The 22,739-nt window shown below is 44.9% G+C and overlaps 2 protein-coding genes across 6 annotated transcripts in view; one reads left to right on the top strand and one right to left on the bottom strand.

The window, feature by feature from the left end:
* GOLGA7 (golgin A7) overlaps positions 1–20,012 on the top strand; it is a 355,413-nt gene extending 335,401 nt beyond the window's left edge. The window contains exons 3-7 of one of the 2 annotated variants that reach the window (XM_063138889.1): positions 164–296; positions 4,177–4,329; positions 11,528–11,629; positions 13,519–13,582; positions 18,680–20,012. In XM_063138889.1, coding sequence (XP_062994959.1) covers positions 186–296; positions 4,177–4,329; positions 11,528–11,629; positions 13,519–13,566 — 414 coding nt within the window. In that variant the 5' untranslated portion in view covers positions 164–185 and the 3' untranslated portion in view covers positions 13,567–13,582; positions 18,680–20,012. Of the gene's footprint in view, positions 1–163; positions 297–4,176; positions 4,330–11,527; positions 11,630–13,518; positions 13,594–17,989; positions 18,179–18,679 lie in introns of those variants that run through there. The other variant, XM_063138890.1, reaches the window with a different exon arrangement.
* Positions 1–22,739, bottom strand: part of LOC134407234 (secreted frizzled-related protein 1) — a 520,297-nt gene that overhangs the window by 176,573 nt on the left and 320,985 nt on the right. The gene's annotated exons all lie outside the window — the stretch shown is intronic.

Raw genomic sequence — 22,739 nt, 5'->3', positions numbered from 1 at the left:
CTGCGTCATCCATATAGGGAAAGAGTGACAAAAGACTGGTTGAGGAGGACATAGTTTGATGGGGCTCCAAAGGGTTTGGAAAGAAAATGGGTGCTTGCCTTGATGAGTTCACATGAAGACTTCTTGGCCATGTGTGCGTTCTCTTCCTCCCCACCACCTCCAGACTGCCCCATTCGAGCTGCGAGATGAGGCCACAGCAGCCGCCTGTGGCTGGCAAGGTCTTCGTCCAGCGGGACTACAGCAGTGGCACCAAGTGCCAGTTCCAGACCAAGTTCCCTCCAGAGCTGGAGAATCGGGTAAGCGCTCCGTGGCGTTCATCTTCCGCCCTTGCAGTCGGACACAATGTGGGGAAAGCTGAGTTACATGACATGAGGTGTGACGAGCTACTGTGGCACGGCACGTGGGTGGTTTTGCTTGAACGTTGTGAGCTTCTTGGTGCCTGTTTCATCCAGTAAAGCGGAGGAAGATGCTGTAGCAGCGTGGGGGTGCCTTCTGCATGTAGGGCATCAAGCCCGCTCCCTCTGGAAGCTTTCTGCCATCCCTAATAGGGTGACCATTGACTCGTTGCCCCCAAAGAGGACAAAAGAAGACACCAATTTGCATAGGATAATATATACGTATAAATGCAAATTTAGAAAGAGTGCGATTTAAATAGAAATGCAATGCATCACACCTTAGTGATAAAATGACCAGGTGTCCTGTGTCCAGTCAGTTGTCCAGGTGCTGTGGATGGTTCTCTTCTGAGGGTTCTCCGACTTTCAGCCAGACTTGGACTGGTTGAAACAGGGCACATTCAAGCAGAGGGCTGTACTCTATAAAATAGGGTTCCTGGCTACACTGCTCTCTAATGACTGTCACTTCCTGGTTAATAAGTTTGCTAAACTAGTAGATCCTGCTGAACCCTCAAGCCCAGGCAATTAAAAGCAGCTGAGTTCTGGTGTCACACTTGTGTGGGAGTCTCTTCGTTGCAAAGTGTGACTAAAGCAACTGCAACATTGCCTGCCTGCCTGCCTGAGCCTTGCTTTGAGGCATCAGGAGGCTCTTGGCTTCAAATTTTATTCTGGTTGTGTCCAGGATGATTGGGGTATCCGTTCAGATTCTGCCTTTGGATCTGCCACATGTTGGGAGAGGAGATCTTGTAGTTGCGTAAAAAGCCTGCAAGTAAGTCCTATCAGCTTTCCATGAAAGGGTTCATGGCGGTGAAACTGCTCTGACGTTTTCAGTAATTGAAAGTACACAATACAACTCCCTGTAAGACCACTGGTAGCAAGGACACCAAAGCAGAAGGGATCTAGTGAACTCTTAGGGGCACAGAGCCCAACAGTTGAGTATTTTTATTTTATTAAAACATTTCTTTCCCACCCTATATCACTGGGATCTCAGGGTGGCGTACAGATAAAATAGATTTTCCCCGTCACTCATAATGTCACTGGGATGTAAACTGGGTCATACTTTGGATTCATGATGAACAGAGGGTCCCTAGAACTAAGAGTTCACCCCAGAACTCGCTACCAGCCACAAGAGATAATTTCCTTACCATACAAAGGAGACTCTTGTGGTAGAAACACAGAAAGGCACTGCTGTTAAATAAATACTGTGCTCAAAGGAGCAGAAATGGCCTTAGAACTGAATACGTTATTTCCCCTCATTTTCAACTAGTTTACATTTTAATGTAAAATTAGGATTATATGTTCGTTTGTTTATAATTGTAATACTATTTATGTCAGCCTTGTATTTAATCTCTAGCCAGGTGACCATGAACCACAAGGGACCACATGGTGGCAGGTGAGCATGCTGGCGGAGGAGGGCAGAGGGCAGGTTCCTTCTCCTCTGTGTGGAAGCCAAACGGGCCACCAGCGGAAGCCCTGTCTTCTGCGCCTAGCGTAGAGTCCTCCGTCCCTCCTCTGCCAGCCCCTAGCAGGCTAGTAAAAATGTTTCCTGGCTATTAACTTTTGTGGGCTTATTTAAAGGAGCCAGTGTGGTGTAGTGGCTAAGGTGTTGCACTAGGAGTTGAGAGATCCGGGTTTTGTCCCCACTCAGCCATGGAAACCCACTGGGTGACTTTGGGTCAGTCATAGGCTCTCAGCCCAACCTACCTCGCAGGGTTGTTGTGAGGATAACATGGAGAGGAGGATTATGTATGCCGCCTTGCGTTCCTTGGAGGAAAAAAGGCGGGATATAAATGATGATGATGATGATGATGATAATAATAATAATAATAAAAATGAAAGGTTGATCTATGTAATACATCTTAAGTTTCGTATACACTATCCCTTCTAAAGCTTAGGAGGGAGCTGTCAAATGCCCATTCAACTATGTAGATCTAAAGACTTCTAAAGGAGACCATTATTGTTCCCATCCTGAAGAACTGCACAGGGAGGGGTATGCTGGCAGATTAGTAATTTACCAAGGCCCCCTAATTAGCTTGGCTGGAGTGAGGCTAGAACCGGGGGCCTCTGTTTCTCATCTTTATTACTTGCTCAGTGCCTTTTCTCCAAGAAACGTAGGACAGCATCTTCACCTTGCAAACACCCTAGGTGGAGAGTTATGCGAAGAGAATGTCATGCCCAAGGCCGCTCTTGTGACGCCTTCGTAGTTGAGTGTATATTTGACAGCTCAGCCCTATGCATATTTGCATAGAAGTAAGTTTCACCGAGCTCAGCGGGACATATTCCCAAGTCAACATGCATGGAATTGGAACCTGAGTCTAAGTTTCCTGCAGCCAAGCGCCACATGGTACTAGCTGAGAACAGAAGTAAAAAAGAAAGATTCTTCGGTCCAGTAATGGTGATGTCGTCCTTAAGGGTTGAGGGAATAATGAAGCCTTTATCACTGCACAGTGAGATCACTGTCCTCACACACGTAGGTCAGGCTGTGCTGACTACTGTTTGGGTCCAGTGCTTCTTGGAGCCCTCTTGTATTTTTATCTCCTTACCTACTGGCTGCCTGCAATGTATTCTCTTCTTATTGAATACAAGGACAGGTAATATATCTTATATTACAAACATGATTTCCCCATCAACAACTTACATAATACTGTTCTAATGGTGGCAGCTGATGATCACTTAATTTTGTTAATCGATCAGTACCAAAAGCAGCTTTCTGAGATGACTTGAAATGCTTTGCTAAAGCAGATCGTCACCTGCATGTAATTGCTTATTTGAAAACATGTAATTTGTGCCTCGAGATAAGCTCATATCTGCACTGGAATCAATATAGCTCTGGAAACAGATGTTTAACCAATTAACTTCTTCAACTAAGAGGAAGGCTGCTCCTGCATACTTGGGAATAAGTCCTATTGAACTCATTGGGCCTTACTTCTGAGTAAGCATGCAAAGTATTGTCCTAGGAGAGCGCAATCCTGTGGCCCCTAGACAGCATCTTGGGCGTCATAGTAAGCTGTGGATCATCTTTTCCGTGCTAAGAGCCTGTCCTATCCCTTGCCTCCTAGAGTCAGGCAGGGTGAGAGGAGGATGGAGGCGATTTCTGATTGATACGTTGATCATCCATTCTTCTAGGTTTTCTAGATTATGCATCAAGACAGATAATCAGAAAACAAGTTATCTTATTACTTTTGCAAGTAATGTATCTTATTACTTTTGCAAGGTTAAGAATTTATGTTGTGCCCTCTGCTTTCTTATAAAGCCGTTATAAGAAATTACCATTAGATCCGTATTCTTATTTATTTCTTTATTTATTACATTTCTGTACCACCCAATAGCTGATGCTCTCTGGCAGCTCACAACAATTAAAACCATGACATACAGCATGATAAAAGTTTAAAACTACGGTATAAAATAAAAATAAAACCTAAGGTCTTCACTTGGTGCTGAAAAGAGCGTACAGTGCCAAAAAGAGGAAGTCCATTGTATGATTTGTAAAACTGTCATTGAGGATGTTGACCATTATGTTACCCAATGTCCTCTCTGTAAGGATCTACATGAAAAACATTTGTCTGAATTTAGGCCTAGGAAGAGCTTAGTTACACCTAGTAAATTTGAACGTTTTCTGTTTGATAATGAAAATTATGTTACCTTGTGTTTTTCCTTATTTATGCTGGCAGCCAGGAAATTGAGAGCTGAATTTGTTGCTCAATTGAATGATCTTCCTGTTTTTTTGTTACGGCTTGTAGGTAAACCATAAAATAATTCCTTCTAAATGGGGTCCCCTTTTCAGGTTGACAGGCAGCAATTTGAAGAAACGGTGCGAACCCTTAACAATCTTTATGCAGAAGCAGAGAAGCTTGGGAGCCATTCCTACCTCGAAGGATGTTTGGCTTGCTTGACCGCCTACACTGTATTCTTGTGCATGGAGACACACTACGAGAAGGTGGGTTGGTTTCCTCTGGCCTCTTGAAAAGCAAGGAGGCAGCGCGCACCGTGGTAGGAAGCAATTCCGCAAGATAGCCGTGTTAGTCTCTTGCAGCAAGAGAGCCCTAAAGGTGCTCTTACTGTGGTCTGCAAAAGTTTGGGCTGCCTGCTGCTGTTGTGTGCCCAAGAATAAACTCCTCTCTCCATTTTAACTTCTTGATAACAGTTAAAGGTGATTTTTCCCCTCTAATAGAACTAGAATTAGGCCTAGTTCTCGCTGAGGTGGCCAACCTGCATTTGGGCTGAATAATTTCAGGCTGTAGCTTGGAGGGATCTCACATGATTAGGTGCTTAGACAGGAAACAAAATGCCCTGCATATAGGAAAATGGACACGTCAGGACTAGGCTAAACCCCTTTTCCCGGCAATTCATTTTCTATGTGGATGGATTTCTTCGGATGGAGGAACATTCCATCATGCAAGCTCCTACCTGCAATCTGCATTGGTATAGCCCAGACAGAGGTTCACCACCTCAGGGAGAGCTAGACCTTAGAACTGTATGTCAAGGGCTTGCCCCTGTATGTGAATTGAAAATGTGTCTGCTTGTGTATGTTCAGTTACTAATTATTATTTTATTTATTTAAAACATTTGTATCCCGCCCTATATCACTAGGATCTCAGGGCGGTGTACAGATAAAATCATGCAATATAAAACAATAAATATACACAGCTAAAAACAAATTAAACCGTTAATCAAGTTAAAACCAATGTATAATTTAAAAGTAGTTAAAACCGTTAAAACAATGTGCAAGCCAGGTGAATTTAACCATTAAAGGCTTTATTAAAAAGCCGTGTTTTAATTGGCACCGGAATAGAGTCAGCGTTGGCGCCAGTCGGGCCTCCAAGGGGAGGGCATTCCACAGTCGGGGTGCCACCACAGAGAAAGCCCTCTCCCATGTCCCACCATAGCGTATGTGTTGCATTGGTGGGATGTGGAGAATAAGTGGCTTGCTGAGTAGTGGAGCATTGGCAAACAATGTAAAGGTGTAAAAGTCTTTGGAATATCCCTTCGAAGTGGTGGTTTGGGGAACCTAAAGAGAACTAAGCTATTTACTTGCCCAGGGCAGAGCCACCCAAGTGGTATGTAATGTTATGTACGAACACAGTAGTGTAAGGCTTATTACTTGAGACCCACCAGCCCAGTTTTGCTATTTTTTGTATTAAACTAAAGCTTGAGCCATGTAGACAACACAGAAAATGCTGAAACTTCGCAAAAGTGCAAAGCTTGAGCTTTAATAGCAATTAATTTTCCCTGCACCAAACCGGTAGGGCAGCCCCTCCGCCAGCAGGATGACAGACAGTCCCCCTCAGACAATCAGTTTGGCGCAAAGTAGGTCCCAGGGGGAAGGGGGAAGAGGACAGAGGCGGCCAATCGAGGGGTGCAAGGGAGGGGCTTGTGCCACATGCAAATTTCAGAGGGGGAGTTCACTCTGCATGAGACACATTTGTGTTATCCACGGGCACCTCTGTGGTGAGGGGACTCGGGGGCAAAAAAAGCGGGAAAGGAGCAGGACTCCTAGTGTTGCCGGGGACACGGGCTTTACCCTAGTATGTTTCAAGAAACGAGGTCTGCCTAAGCAGGGCCGGGCAAAGCTGGTCATAGGCCCAGGCCAGATAGGAAATGTAGGCCCCATTTCAAACTGCTCATTAAGTATTTTTTAATCCATTCTAAATACATATGAACTAGAACGTTTTATTTAAAAAGGTAATGGCAAGCCCTTCCATTCAAGATGTATATGACATCACTTCTTCACATTCAGAAATGCTTTACGTGCTTTTCTTTGGGCAAAGTCATCATCAACAACAGAAAAATCAAGCCACTTTGCCCAGGGGGACTCAGAGTAAGCCCCCTCAGAATCGTAGGCCCATGCCAACTAGCCCCACTGCCCCCCCCCCGGCCAGCCCTATGCCTAAGAGCATGAAATGGAGCCCTCGTAACTGTATGATAGCCATAGTCAATGCCAGCAAGTTATCCTTGCGTTGTCTTGGTTTTCTGTCACCACTCAGCTTTAGATTCCTTTGGCGGAGGTGGGCAGGATTCCTCCATCTTCCAAACATTTACTCATGAGTAGGGAAATGGCCAACTGATGTCCTAGTCCCAGATGATTAACACTTTGTCCATCCTTCCCTCCCTTTGTACCTTCCTCAGTTACTCTGGTAACCATATCCCAGACAGTCTCAGCAAGATGGAGAACAAACCACATTTTGCCAGATTTTATACTGTTGGGCTAGAAATGATTTTGGTTCAAAGCACCAATGGAAATATCTAGTCTTTGTTGGCACCTAAGAAGAGGGCGATCCTTGACAGAATTTACCTCACGAAGGTGAGAATTGGTCGAGGAAGGCTATTCCTTCCCTGCTAGACCGCTCTGTGTACCTGAGAGACCACAGGATGAGACATGACAGGACATTTTGGAGCAAATGAAGGCTGGTGCCTCGGCCATTATAGGGAAAGCTAAAATGTCAGCTTCGCCAGGGTGCAGAGCATCAGGACAGGATCATTATCCAGTTCCTAATCGGGTCGCACTTTCTTACGACGCCCCTTAGTTATTCATAATCTGAATCTTGGACTGTGATTTTATGGTTTTAAATTAATGATTGTGGTATTGCTTTTACTGGGCCTGTGACCGCATAATAAAAATCTGATCTGATCTGGACTGTCTTATGTATTTTTGGTAGGAGCATAGTAAAACTCTCTGACCCATTTCCTAACTGTAAATTATAAGGATCAATAGACCTGTAAATGACCCACTGGGTCTTTTTTCTGGCCCAGTTCTGCACTCTAAAAGAATATCTGCCAGCCCAGAAGAATCAACTGGCAGCACACCTGTCCAGCTGCTTCTTGAATATTTAGGAAGAATTGAATAAGCAGCCTTTATCACTTGGCATGTCTTTCCCTTGATATTTAACTGGGGCCTTTTCCCTTGCACTTTAAAAGCGCTGTGCTGTGCTCCCTGCTTCCCTTTAACGCAGGCCAGTGGTTCGTAAGCAGGCCAGCAGGAGAGCCATGTCTGCAGCTGCACCTGACCGCTTGGAGCAAGGTGCCCCCTCTGTTTATATATTTATTTAGAGTATTTTTATCCCGCACCTCAGCCAAAAAGGCTCTCGGAGCGGCTTACAGTTGATCAGTAAAGAAGACAACCCCTGCCCTCAGGCTTACATTCTAAAAAAGACATGACACACAAGGAAAAGGGGATGGGGAGGGAAGAGGGAGAAAATAAAAAGAAATTAAGGAGTCTGTTCAGGCTGGTGGGAAAGCCCTGCTCCATCCTCTCGTCTCCCAGTGGAGGGGCAGATCAACAGCTCCTTCTTCTTCCACACAGGGTGTTCCACTTGTCACCCATGTGCACACAGCAGAGAAGCTCTTCTTCACAGCAGGAGGGAGATTCTTTTTCTTAGGAGAAACTTCCCCTCATGTAGCGCTCCATCCCAAGTTCAGCAGCAAAGAGGTGGTTCTTCCTCACAGGAAGTCTTTCTTCCCTTGGCTCTTCCATTTCATACAGCATCGCCAGGAGCTGCCTGCTGATTTTCTGGTCCGTGTGGAATTTCAGCCTAAAAGGACGGATGATTCCCCCCCACCCCCCATATCTACCACTTTCATGGCACTATAAAGGCCGTCTAACTGCCTGTTGGCCAGACAGTTCTGTTCATTTCAGGAATAAGAGATCTTCTCAGCGTTTTCTTGTAAGCTAGCATGACATGGTTCTCTTGGTCTTCCAAGTAGAACCAGTTTCACACCAGTGTGCTTCTGTTTCTGATTTTATATAGTCTTGATTTGGTGCCAGTCCCCTTGCTACTTTGAGGACTCTCAATAAAGTGCATTTATAATATTCACTTTTTGAGATGGGAGGCTGAAGGTATTTGGATCCAAATACTTAGATAGCCAAGTTGACTTTCAGAGTCTGCTGTTCCTGACTTGGAATAAAACACACACTTTCCAAAGGACCACACTTGTGTTTTAATGGGTTTTTTTCTTCTGTACACGAATAGGGCCTTTTACTAATACTTCAGAAGAGTGATAAATTTTGTGGGCAGTCAGTTATTAGCTGGATAACCTTGGCCTACCTTCCTGCCTAGAGCACCTTTTCAGATTTTCTACTGCGTTGGCAGTAAGTGCACATTGAAACCGTAGACATATTTCATAAAACCAACTACTTAGCTGAGTCAAGCTGTTTAACATTACTTTTTTTTTGTATTGCCATGAGTTAGTGGGGTTTCTTAAACCCAGTTCGAAGAGGTATGGATAAATTAGGTGGGTGTAAGTCATGATATCCAGTGTTTATGTAGGTGCGCCCTGCCCTTAAGTGAAAAATAAGCATTACCCATAGAAAACAATATAAAAATATAATATTAAAAAAATTATTTATTTACTTATTTATTTAAAACATTTATATCCCGCCCTATATCAATAAGGAAGTGAGGCAGGTGGCTACTAGGAGGAGGGCTTTCTCCGCTGTGGCACCCCGGCTGTGGAACAAGCTCCCCAGAGAGGTCCGCCTGGCGCCTACAGTGTACTCCTTCCATCAACAGCTAAAGAACTTTTTATTTTCTCAGTATTTTAACACCTAAATTTAAACTCTGCTGTTTTAATTCTGTATTTTAATCCTATATCAATTTTGCTGTGTGGTTTTATCCTGGTTGTGCTTCTTGTATTTTGTATTTGGGTTTTTAGATTGTTGGATGTTTTATTGTGTTCTTAATGGTTTTAATTTTTGTGAACCGCCCAGAGAGCTTCGGTTATTGGGCGGTATTAAAATGTAATAAATAAATAAATCTCAGGAGAGCATTAAACCATAAACCAAGTTAATATATAACTTAAAAGCAGTAAAACTAAACAGTCAAAACACTGTGCCAGCTTAGTGAATTCAACCATTAAAAGCTTTGTTAAAAAGCCATGTTTTCACTTGGCGCCGGAATAAAACCAGCGTTGGCGACAGTCGGGCCTCCAAGGAGAGGCCATTCCACAGTCGGGGTGCCACAACAGAGAAGGCCCTCTCCCTTGTCCCAACATAGCGAATGTGTTGTGCTGGTGGGATACGGAGAAGGGCTCCTCCAACAGATCTCAAGTCTTGGGCAGGCAGGCATATATAAGGAGAGCCGCTCCCTCAAGTATCGAGGTTCTAACCCATTTAGGGCTTTAACTCCCAACACCTAGAATTCTGACTGGAAGCGTATAGGCAGCCAGTGCAGTTCCTTTAAGACCGGTGTGATGTGGTCTCTGTAAGATGTACCCGCCAGCAGTCTAGCTGCTGCATTTTTCACTAGCTGCAAAAATAGATCAACATAAACAGCAGGACAAAAGCACCAAGTGAAATAGCTCCACCTCAAAGTTAACACCCTAAGAAAATAAAAATGTCATCAGTTGATGCCAGAAAAAAATAACAGTCATCAGTGGCAAATTGAGAAGTGCTGTAAGTGAAAGATCTGATTGGTCACTGGATGATGAAATTTTTTCGTTTGTATATTGAGAGGACAGGCAGTGCATTCCCCGCATTTAAAATGACCTTCAAAGTTGCTTAATTTTTTTTTGGGGGGGGGGGGTACTGATGTCTGAGTGTATTAGTTGATCACATAAGGAAAGGAAAGGAACCTCTCATGCAAGCACTGAGTCATTACTGACCCTTGGAGGGACGCCAGCTTTCGCTGATGTTTTCTTGGCAGGCCTTATAGCGGGGTGGTTTGCCGTTGCCTTCCCCGGCCGTTATTACCTTTCCCCCAGCTAACTGGGTACTCATTTTACCAACCTCAGGAGGATGGAAGGCTGAGTCGACCTGAGCTGGCTGCCTGAAACCAGCTTCCGCTGGGATCGAACTCAGGCCGTGGGGAGAGTTTCAGCTGCAGAAACTGCTGCTTTACCACTCTGCGCCACACGAGGCTCATGTCTACTTTTTTTGAGACCTATTTGTGGTGGATTGGTGCATACTGGCCAGATGACTTACTATATGCCAATGTTTTTTTATGGATTTGATGCTGGCATATGATAATGAGGAGTAATCAAATGCACACGTGACGTTGTTTCTTGTGGGGTGTTTAGTTCAGTTTTGTTAGGCAACCAGCCGTTTGCCATTGATGACTGTGTTATTTCGCCATGCAGGTGATGCATCAGTTATAACCATTATCTTTGTGAATAAATAAGTGTTATTATCACTGTTCAACTTTGAATGTATATCTTGTAGTTGTGTACCTTGTGCACTCTGTATATAGTAGAAAAAATAATAGTGTCAGGCAAACGTCCCTGGGAAGAGTAAAGCACCCATCGCTTCAAACAGCTGGAGCCTTCGAATAAGGCCTCCGAAGATGACCGTGCATTCCAGCAGGCTCGTATTTGCCTAGTGCTTTTCCAGCGTTCAAAGCACTTGACGTTCATGACCTTGGTAATCCACCCAACGCCCTGTGAGGTCAGCCATTCCTGTTAACCCGGTGTTACAGCTGGGCCTGAGGCTGACGGGTTTCCTGAACCCATTGCTGGTTGGCGTTGGACTTGAACCAGGAACTCACTTGGCTCTGTCTGTACATCCTCTGTCTTAATCTCTCTGTCTGCACGTCTTCTATCTTAAGCTCTCAAAGGCATTCCTTAGTCATACATTAATACTATGCCTTGCTAATGCATATTGCAAATTGGGATGCAGCCCTGCGGCTGTTACCAAACCTGCAGATGTAGAGGGAAGGGAAACAAACTTTGGGAATGTAGAATGCTGGCATCACTATTCGTTTCTTGGGTTTTGCCCATTCAGGTTATTACAATAACTGTTCACGCACAACACGATGATATGCTGGAATATTGTAGCTTCCCCTAACTAAATTCTTTGTACCAATATGGTCTGAGGAAGAGTATAAAACTCTGCTCAGTAGTATCTATACAGTGCCCTCAATGTTCATGGCATTTTGCAGACCTTCCTTTGCAAAAGGAGAAGGTGCCTGCTCTCGGAGTCTGCAGTCAGTAGGAGAAAGATGCTACTGGCATGGGACTGACTTGATCATAAGTCTTGATGGAGCAGGCGTTGGCCTATTTACTACATTTCAGCCTTGTTTTTTTCCTAATTAAAAAATGGGAGAAAAGGGTTGTAAAGCACGTTTTGTGAATGTGTTACGAAAATTGGATGGTGATTGGAACGGAGGCAAATGGTGTAAGGCTGCCCTGTCTGTCCTTTTCTCCAGGTCCTGAAGACAATTGCCAAGTACGTCCAGGAGCAGAATGAGAAGATCTACGCCCCACAGGGCCTCCTCCTGACTGACCCCATTGAGCGAGGGTTGAGAGTTGTATCTTTTTCTGCCGCTTCCTAACCTTTTGTGTTCGTCGTCGTTGAGGCATGTGGTACATCTCGATGTGTTCATTCCTTTGTCAACCAATAAAGCTGATTCTGTGGCCACTAAAGCAAACAGTGGAGTCGTTCCCAAACTGAACCGGGGTAAAATTACCGGTGGCTTAAACTTTATTTCGGTCTTTTCTGTGTAGATTGATTTACGTTTTGTGGTGCAGTGCGAACTCTCAACTAGCTTTACCATAGAAATTGAAGCTCTCTAGCAGTTAACATTGGGCTTGGGAGAACTGAGTTCAATCCTCACTCGTCCACAAAACTCCTTGGATGGCTTTGGGCCAGTCACTGTCTCTCGATTTTTATTGCAGAGTCGTGAGGATACAAAAGGGGGAAGGAGACCCATGTATGTGTCTTGAGCTCCTGGGAGGAAAGGTGGGGTATAAACTAGGGTAACCATATAGAAAAGAAGACAAGGCTCCTGTGTCTTTAACAGTTGTAGAGAAAAGGGAATTTCAGCAGGTGTTCTTTGTATGCATGCAATTCTTGGTCAAATCCCCTCTTCATCACAACAGTTAAAGCTGCAGGAACAGAGGCCTCTTGAACAGATACAAAAGAGGGCACGGCTCCTGCGGCTTTAAGTGTGATGAAGAGGGGATTTCCCCAGGTACTGCATGCATGCGAATGACACCTACCAAAATTCCCATTTCTCTACAACTGTGAGAGAAACAGGAGCCCTGTCCTCCTTTCCATAAGGTCACCCTATATAAACCTAATAATGAACCCAACTCTACGTGTCAGGAGGGTTGAACTTCCTTCAGCCCACGGGACGAAATTCCGTTTCAGGGACATTCTCGGGGGGGGGGGGCTGCATTTCAGTGGTGGATAAGGCTAAAGGCAAAGGGGGAGAATCAAAGATGAAAGGAGAGGGCACACAGAGAAAATACCAGCATGTTGTAGCGTAAAACTCTTTCTGCCAGAAACGAAGCCCTTAGGAGAAGGATTTCAACCTTTTAGGATGTGGGGGGGGGGGGGAATTGCACAACAGTTGGGGAAACGCCAAGTGATTGGTGTTTGGGAGAGAGAGGGGCGTGTCCCGGATGAGGGGGCGTGTCCCGTTGGGGAAGCTCAGGCCTGAGGCCCCTCACCCATGCTACCTGTGAGGGGGTTTTGCATGTAAGGAATGCTGCTACCATTGTGTTTTAATACGTCAGGACTTTGGTGGAGGCTGGGCTGATCCAAGGAGTTGGTGGAGCAAAGAGACGCGTTTCGGTCCTGCTCCTCAGGAATTGTAGCTGCCACAATTAAAGTGAGCAACGATGGATATCGTAAGCAAGAAAGGAATTGGAGTGATTCGTGGCTTTGTGCGTCAGCCATGATTAAGCTTCATCCATCAATTCTTGTAACAAGTATTCACATGTTAGAATCATAGAATAGTAGAGTTGGAAGGGGTCTGTAAGGCCATCGAGTCCAACCCCCTGCTCAGTGCTGTTTGGAAACCTTAACGGGAAGGCAAACCTCTTTTTCCACGCTGCTAATTCACTATTCCAGAAGGACAGACTCTGGCAACTAATCCCTTTTGTCCTCGGGTGGGGATTTGCTCCTGGTAGGGCAAATGCAATGTGAACTTTTGCTGGGAATGCAACAAAGTACGTTCTGGGCTTCTCTGCCAGTAAGGGACAGCCAGTTGCCATGAGCTCGCTCCCTCCCTCCTCCTGGATTTCAAACAGAGGTGGGCTGGAGTATTATCACTCATGAAGAGCATAACTTTTTAAACAGCCATTGGAAAGCAAGAATTACTCCAAGTGATGTAAGATGTAATGCTCTACTGTCTATATGCTCTTTTTACATGATCCTTCTGCAACATATTTTCTTAACAATCCTGCTATGCAGATTGAAATTACCATTTATGAAGACAGAGGTGTGAGCAGTGGAAGATAAGCCCCTGGTATCCGAGGTAAGTATTATGTCATTATTTGTTTTATTTATTAAAACATTTATATCCTGCCCTATATCACAAAGATCTCAGGACGGCGTACAGATAAGAAGATGCATATAAAACAGAACAATAAATATACCATTCTAAAACAAATTAAACCATTAATATGTTAAAACCAATACGAAATTTTAAAACAGTAAAAGCCAATTAAAACAAGACAGCGTGCAGGCTGGTGGATTTCGCCGTCAAACGCTTTGTTAAAAAGCCATGTCTTAGCCTGCTGCTGAAATGAAGCCAGTGCCAGCCGGGCCTTCAGGGGGAGGGCATTCCACAGCTGGGTTGCCACAGCAGAGAAAGCCCTCTCCCATGTCCCACCACAGCATATATCTCGCGTTGGTGAGGCACGGAGAAGGGCTCCTCTGACAGATCTCAGGTCTCAGGCAGACAGATCTAGGGAGAGGCGCTCCCTGGAGTATCGAGGTCCCAAGCCGTTTAGGGCTTTAAATGTCATTACCAACACCTTGAATTCCAACCGGAAATCTATTAGCAGCCAGTGCAATTCCTTTAAGACCGGTGTTATATGGTCTCTATGAGCAGTAGATGTCGGCTCTGTGACCTGTTTCTCTTTCTGCCCTCTATCCAAGATGCTGTTTATCCAGCTACCACATCCATCCTTGAATGTTTGTCAGCGAACCTGCTGCCAGGCAACATTTTCTGTCTTCTAAAGTTTATGGGTGTGGGGGAAGCTGTATTGAAAAATGAAGCCCAGATTTTTAAGACTTAAACCTTAGGTTGTGTTCTAGTGAAGGTGCAGGATTAACTGATGAGCAAAATGACATTTGTGTTGGTGGGGAGGGAGGGTATTGCTGGTAGGAACGGAAAGGAATTTATTTGGTTCATGTTTTGACAAGAAGTTACCAAAATTTAGCCTTTTTGACTTCCTGAGTCAATTTGCGAACCAGAGTGCAGTTATCCTTTGGTATTTACACTTTTCAGAATTTTGCGATGTGGTTCTCTGGGAAGAAAATGTACATGTATTAGAAAGGCAGGGGCAACTGTACAAAACAGCGTTAACATTGGACAAAATTATTTGCCAAAAATGTATACATTGGGCAAAATTGCACACGTGTGTATTAGGAAAAATGCACACAAAAATGCATATGAATATTTGGGGTGGACTTTAAAAAGATTGTTGCAAACTGATGCAGAAACGGGTCAGAACAAGCTTAAAATGGGGGAAATGGGAATCTGAGAGAAACGGAAACTGTCAGATTTCTCTGTTCCTAGTTCGTGGGCATCCTTATTTCTAGGCACTGCAATGAGCAACTGTGGGAGGGATGGAGGAGATGGCCATGTGCCAGGCAGCCGCGATAATGTTTGGCCACCAAGTTCAGTCAAAGTATGTGGCCTTGAGCTGCCAGGGCAGGATGAGTCAGGGATCCACATTAACAACCAGGATGATCAGGGGTCTGGAAACAAAGCCCTATGAAGAGAGGCTGAAAGAACTGGGCAGGTTTAGCCTGGAGAAGAGAAGATGGAGGGGAGACATGAGAGCCCTCTTCAAATACTTGAAAGGTTGTCACACAGAGGAGGGCCAGGTCTCTTCTCGATCATCCCAGAGTGCAGGACATGGAATAATGGGCTCAAGTTACAGTAAGCCAGATTCCGGCTGGACATCAGGAAAAACTTCCCGACTGTTAGAGCAGTACAACAAGGGAACCAGTTGTGGGCTTTCCCACACAAGAGGCCTTCAAGAGGCAGCTGGACAACCATCTGTCAGGGATGCTTTAGGGTGGATTCCTGCATTGAGCAGGGGGTTGGACTCGATGGCCTTGTAGGCCCCTTCCAACTCTGCTATTCTATGATTCTATGAACAGCTACTTCACCCAATTGGTAACTCTCAGAACAGCAAACAAATGTAAGAAGCCCTGTGCAGAAGAAAAAAGGCATCAGCTAGTAAGGTAAATTGCCTATTTAAAGACCACATGTGTGTTTTTGTACTTTGATTAATTTTAAAAGGGGAAGCTCTGCACCTCTTCTCCAGAACTCAACTGTGGCTTATGGAAGCTTAGCAGTGCTAATAGCTTGGCTTGCTCATCTCTCTCCTTGTTTTTAAATGTCGACCCTTCCCGCCTGTTTGAAAGCCTGGCAAACGCGGGCGAGCGTGCCAAAAGAGCTTAGGATGGGGCTGAGCCCCTCCATAGCCAAGGACTTTTATTCACAGTCATGCGGAGAGCTTTCTTTTACTATGACCAGAAGATTCACCCATAATGACTATAATTTTCTACGCGAGGTTTAAAAGGGTAGGCAGGCAGGTTGGATTATTTCAGATATGGATTGACCAAGGATATGGTCGGTATAGGGGCTGGATTGAGAACAGACAAGTTAAATCTTATGCCCCACTCCAAAATGAATGGGGGAGTTACAACCTGCTTTGTTTGAATGGATCAGGGAGAGGGGGAAATCATCAAACAATGTCTGATTTTGAGACTGTGATTAGGAAACCAAAGAAATCACTGCCACAAACTTGTCAGATACTAAGAACCAGAACTAGTTCTGTGCTCTCGTCCTTATTTTTTGGTTTGTTTAAGTTATGTATATGACGCTCTATAACTAAGTTTACAGCAAGATAAAAACAAAAAATGCATATAACAAATCGGTACCTGTAAAAAACAACCCTGTTGAAGCGACTTTAAAGCAGGAACACCTTTAAAAGGCACTGGAAAACAAAAGAAAAACTGCTGCTGAAATGAAATCAGGATAGATCTCAGGTGACCCTCTCTGGGGAGGACACTCCATAACCAAGGGGGCCACCACTGAAAAGATCCTTTCCCCGTTGGATTCTGACTGCACCTCACCCAGCAGGGCATCTGGGGAAGGGACTCTGAAGAAGGTCTTAAAGCTCACTGCCTTTCAAAGCTTAGATTTCTTTCATCGTTCCTTTTGCTTCTTTTGCAGTCTTTCCAAGGCGACAGAGCGGTTGAGGCACTGGGGTCGGCATGACCTGCCATCTTCCCTGGATTTTGCAGGATAGTTTTCCGTTGGGCTTGTCTGCTTTGGCTGCCTTGGGCGTTTGTGCCTCTTCCACTGGGCATCCGCTTTCTCCCAGCTTAACGTCCCTTAAAAATGCATAACTTCTCGTGCACGAGGATGAGTGTTGGGCCTCGTGCCTGCAGAGGGCGGAGGAGCTTGAGCAGATGGCGGCCTGCGTGGCTTGCACCCCAGCTGGGATGGAACCGCAAGTCGTTCCTTAAATGACTTGACACAGGGCTGCTCCTTTAAGAACATTGGGTTGGCTCCAGACTTAGTCATGCCTAAAGCAGGCCTATTTATTCCTACGCCAAGCATGTCTTAAGTCTGGATCCATCCTCATAGCTAAAAACCCTGCTTAAAGTTGTTATAAAAGTAATTTCTGCCTTTGGCTTCCTTGGAGGAGAACGTTGTCCCATGAGACCCATTGGATGCAACATGCCTCTTTTTGATGATCTAGCTGGTTGTTTAGAAGGTCTAACCAATCTCTTAACACTTGAGAGGAAGGTCGCATCGCTCTTGTTTTCCATGGTTGAAATGTGTGGTTTTTTCCCCCTTCTGCAGCCACATCTGCTTGGCACAATGCATTAGATATGAGTCATTTATCAGCTGCTAGTGCTAACCAGAATGTTTTGTAGGGATTCTGAGCAATTACGCGCACGCACACACACAGAGAGAAAGAGAGCGTGTCTACTGTAGTATTCAGACTGCTGTGACATTTCTAAATTGGCAGACGGTGGCCTGATACCAAGCTTGTACATGGCTTCATAAATTTCAAAAGTTTTGTTTTTGTTCTAAGGCTCCCCAGTAAGGTGGGGTGGTGGATAGGAGACTTCTAGTCTCAATCCTGTTCCAGTCGCCTGGGGTTTGCTTCTTTTCCAGGGAATTCACCATGAGTGGCACACAGCTGATGAGCAACATAGCATGATGCCAAGGCACCCCCATCCTTTCAACGTCTTCTTGTCTGGGATACATGCCCTGACCCCCTTAACAGTGGTGGGTGGGGAGTTTGAGGACTTGAAATTCATCAAACTGATCTAGTTGACACTGGGCCAGTTGACAGCCTAGCATGGGTTATTTAAATGGGGCTCACGCGGCTGCCATTTTGCACCTACAGTCCCTGCGTAGGGATGATCGTGTTGTGCGAACCCAGCAAGCAATCCTTGCATAACCTTAGAACAGACCATGGCTTATGTGAGGATTATTTAACCCTCACATAAACCTGGTGTTTGCACAACACGACAACCACCAAGTGGTGCCCGCAGCCGCTGTGGCTCACCGTTGGTTAAATGTCTGAACCATATCACTGCGAAATTGCAAATGCAGCCCTGTGTGTTTGCTGGGTAGCTGGTGAATTGGATTCCTTTTTCTTTACTGCAGTTTGGTCTAAAGTAGTGGTGGCTAAGCTCTGAATTCCTGGACCAGGGCCACTCTGTAACTGATTGATTATTTACTCTGTAATCTGGGCATTTAATGCAGAGGGTAGAAGACTCCCAAACGGCCAAACTCTGTAATAAGTTGGCAAGACTTCACAGCTTTAGAGTGCATGTGCTTGGATGGTACAAAGACAAGGAGTGGGGAATGGCCCGGGGGGGGGGGGGTTGGGGTGGCAGTTATGTGCCTGGCAAAGCTCCACGCACAAAAGACCTTACTGGCTTACTGAAAGGACATTTGCCACCTCCTTATATAAGGGGATATTGCGAGGACTTGGCTCAAATTGTGACACAGATGGGTACAGGAGCTGGAAGTGTTTTTCCTGGGCTTCTGTGGCATTTGGATCCTTTCAGAAAAGGGCAAACTTCTCAAGGTGAGCTCCTGAGAGCCCTTCATTTTTGCTGCTTCCCCTAAGCCGCTTCCTGCAAAGGGACAATTGTATTGTTACTGACAGCGGGACGCATCACTCTGTAAAATGCGCGTCTTTCAGTCACTTGCAAAGTAGGCTCTTGTGAGCACCACCGGAGTTACTAATTAATGGTTCCTTCTCCCAGCTTCCTAGACCTCTGTGAGGATGGAATACTGCCATTTTAAAAGCATGTCGGTGTGCGTTCTTAAAATCTGTTAACCCATCTCTCTCTTGCTTTCTAGGGTCCCGCTTGTTTATCCCAGAACCTTCCCTTGCCTCCTCTGTCATAGAATCATTCCTTTCTGCTGCCGCCAACTCCATGGTGCCATGTACCCCAAGGACTAACTTCTCAAAACCCTCCTCCGCCATCACGGGGAATCCCCGAGAGCTGGCCAGCATCCATTTTGTGTCGTTGCGGTTAGCCCAAAGCAGCGCTGGCATCCAGGTGGCGAGCTTCTACGGTGAAGACAGCAGGCATGAGACCAACCAGACGTCACCCGAGGGCAACGTGGCTCCCTCTGCAGGCCCTGGGGTTTTATCCACCTTTCAGAAAGAAAGCAGCAACGTGGCCTGGGAAGTTGAGTTTCTGAAAACCGAAGTTTCTGAGGCCGAAGCGCATGAAGTGGGACGTGCTGTTTTTCTGTCCGTCAAGAAGCGACTCCCAACAAATACCATCTTGAGTTGAAGGCTCCCCTGACGACGACAAAACACGCAAAGGGCTTCTGTTTTTAATGCTCCACCGAGAGCTGGCCTACTCTTTGGGAGATGGAAACTCTCGTTCTTGCTGCGTCTTTCAAGCGAGCAGATGGTAAACTGCTTGTTTCGTTAAATGTAAGGAAGTGTGGCAGCCAAAATGTGTGCTGTACCAGTAAATGTAAGCTGCCGCCACCCCGCTCTCCACTCCTTTTACGTGTTGAATATGTGAACTAGATAATAAATGGCTTTCCCGATTTGTTAGAAGTTAAAAGTTTTAGGGCAAGCAGGTAACTTGACTAGAAATGGTGTTTTGATGGTGCTTGTCTCTGTCTTTTCACAAAAGTGCGTCTCTGCAGTCCGTAGTACTTCCACTCACGTTCAACATTCCTCCAGCGATGCTTGCAAAAATATATGGATCATTTAATCTTCTGAATCGAAACCTTCTACTGAATCACATGTTTCTGGTTTAATTCCCTCTCCTTGAATCAAACCGGTCCCTTCAGTGTGTAAGATTTGAGTAGAAGCTGGTGGAGTCACTCAGCTACTTAGAAGTCACTATCTCCTATGCCCAGGAATTCAGGGATTTGCCAAACAAGACCACTTACAAAACGGATGGCATATTTTGACTTTTATTTTGAGCGATACAACAGATGGCAATAGCAGATCGCGGTCTCCTGATGGATTGTTCTTCAATTCCTGCTCCTTGCTGGTTTCTTTATCCTCCCCTCTAGAAGTCTGTTTAATATTTTTTGTGTATAAACACCGGGTTTTTTCTAATCTGTAACAGTGTTTTGCCTTTTGCACCCGTTACAATCAGTTTTCAGAAATATTAATGGATTAGTAACTTTTTTTCTTAAATAAATTGTTTGTCATTTGCTAGCACTGATCTGAAATGCAGGCTTCTTTGTTCCACAAAAGTTGGACTTGATGGTGTTTTGTGAGAATTTGAGATATCCTCCATTCTGTGTTACACACACACACTGTCGTCCAATAACTTTTAAAACTGTAATATAAGAACTTCTTGAAGGTGTGTGATGGGTTCTAGTATTAGACTTTTGTGATTGCCTTGGTGATATCCACACACACATTCCTCCACAAACATGATTTCAGCAGTTCATCCAGAGTGATCTTCAGATAACCTAATTCCATGCAGATCACCTCCTCTGCTTATCAGAAAAATTGCTCCACAATGTGGGGAAAATGGCTTGTGCAAATCCACGCGTGTCTGCTTAGAGACAGTTAAATGGGTGTGGTGCAACCTGCCATTAGCTACCTATTCGTAGATTCCTTTGACTCTAACAGACTTCCACATCAAAAACCAGGCTCAGGATGGCTGCTGTGTGGGTGGGGTGGGTGGGTGGGGTGTTCACTGGATTTCATGGATTCCTGGACTTAGTTCAGCGTCCTGTTTCCTAGAGTGGCCAAGCACAGCACAGCTTTCCTAGGATTGCAGTCGCACTTCAGCACACCCAGGAGATGATAAAACATACATACAATAAATCTCTCTGCATGTAGAGAGCTAGCATGTTGTGTGGGGCTATGGCTAGCTTGCCAGAAGCAGGGTACTTCTGTTTAGTGTTTATTTTTACATGGAGAAGCTTTCTGACAAGGCTTGCTGACTGGGGAGAGGTGAGTGATGGGTTGTGGGCGCGAAGTAAGAAAAATAATTGTTCTAATGGAGAACCTAGTGGTGGGGGTGCAAGAAGGGATTATTCCCTTGCATTGGAGCTTCTTGGGGGGGGGGGGATCGCGTTTCCCTCCCGTCACTTTGAATTGTGCTTCCGTCCCACAATAGATGCTGAAGAAAGAGGACGTAAACAAAGACCAGGTGACCCATTAAGTGGGCGTTTTTTTTCACAATGCTTTTCCTGCACACAGCAGGAAATGGTAGCATGTTTCACTACAGGAAAAAATACCGCATTTTCCAGGGTCTTTTTTTGAGACGGAGAAATTATCAGAAAGTGCGGGAGATGTGCGGAAGACAGACGGCGACGTGAATAGGACCCGTGAAAATCCATGAGTGCCCAGTAACGAGCATGAGATAAAACAGTCGTCTGATGATGCTCGAAGTTGAAGAGGCTGAAAGTAATTTACCCCTGCAATAAATATATACAGAAGCAGAATCTCCCAAAGGCCCCAGTACTCTTAATTTGAGATTGGATATTTGTCTTCAGTATGCAAAATTCTTAGTGTCTTTGCATTTTGATACTAAAATTATTTGAATGTAGTGAGGGTCTTCCATTAGGAGCAGGGGAGAGGACTGATCATAAAAGACTCAGCAGCAAAAGTAGTGGAAAATGTGTTTTATTGCATGTGGACACCTGTGTCCATCACAGCAAATATGTATGGACAGGACGTATATACAGACATCTTTTACATACATGGACGGGTATTGGGAGTATGCAGCTGCCTCTACATAAGCGAAAATCTGCAGAGAAGAGTTGGGCAGAGCTCTGGCCATAGGGAGAGCCGGCCATATCACTTATTGTGAATTGACAACTACAAAACCTGAAAGGGTTTTCAATTCCTCCATAAGACTTTTACAAGATTAAGGTATAAAAACTTTAACTTTCAAAAAGTTAGCTAGTATTGTAAAACAGTGAAATTCACTAATTTGTTTTTGTAATTAGCATAAGCATCAAACCTCTCAAGAACGTCAGAAGAGCCCTGATGCTAGATCAGACCAAGGGTCCATCCAGTCCAGCGCTCTGTTCACACAGTGGCCAAGGACCTACAAGAAGGGCACGGGTGCAACAGCACCCTCCCACCCATGTTCCCCAACAACCAGTTATATAGGCTGTCTTATACATGAGGTAGCACACAACCATCAGGACTAGTAGCCTTTTACAGCCTCCTCCTGGAATTTATCCAACCTCCTTTTAAATCCATCCAATTTGGTGGCCATCGCTACATCAAGTGGCAGTGAATTTTGTGATCAAAAGGACTGGGATATGCCTGGGAGAAGAAAACGGCTTTAACTTGGCGCCAAAAACCCGACAACATTAGCAATGTCCTGTGTGGACTCAATTACAGTATATGAAAGAAAATCTGCTCAGGCTGACACCAGAGCACCCGACTGTGGTGATAGTTAGACTTGCTACCTTTTGTGGGGCATTTCTCCCACTGGCAGATCTGTGTTTTTAAAAGTTGCAGGTAGAAATGCAATAGGTGCAGCCAGCCTATTGGCCAAGTATCCTATTTTAGAGAGGGCTGCCCTCTATTTGAAGGTGTCCTCTATTAGATGGGCTACCTAGTCTTAAGTGTCTTTTAAAGTTAAAGAACCATCAGAAAGGAAAATGGGGGCCTTGAAGTTACCAATCAGCATTTAGCCCCTGGACAGGAGGCTGAGCAGACAGGCACACAGCTCACCTGGTGACGGTATTCCCCACTAGGGTACGATGTATTTCTATTTAAATTATAGCCAGGGCCGGTGCCAGGCTATTTTGTGCCCTAGGCAAGGTGAGCTACTTTCACACCCCCACCAAAAAAAATGCCAACTTTGATTTTTAAGGACATATGTTTCCTGGAAAAAATAAGCACAAAACATGAAACTGCTAAATTTATTTTAAAGTGCAAGAAATACATCATGCCAATTATAGCAAGCAA

This window comes from Elgaria multicarinata, chromosome 12 (assembly GCF_023053635.1).
Source record: "Elgaria multicarinata webbii isolate HBS135686 ecotype San Diego chromosome 12, rElgMul1.1.pri, whole genome shotgun sequence".
Lineage (NCBI taxonomy): Eukaryota > Metazoa > Chordata > Lepidosauria > Squamata > Anguidae > Elgaria > Elgaria multicarinata.
The sequence above is the reverse complement of the archived record's forward strand: the minus strand, read 5'-3'. Positions and strand labels throughout refer to the sequence as shown.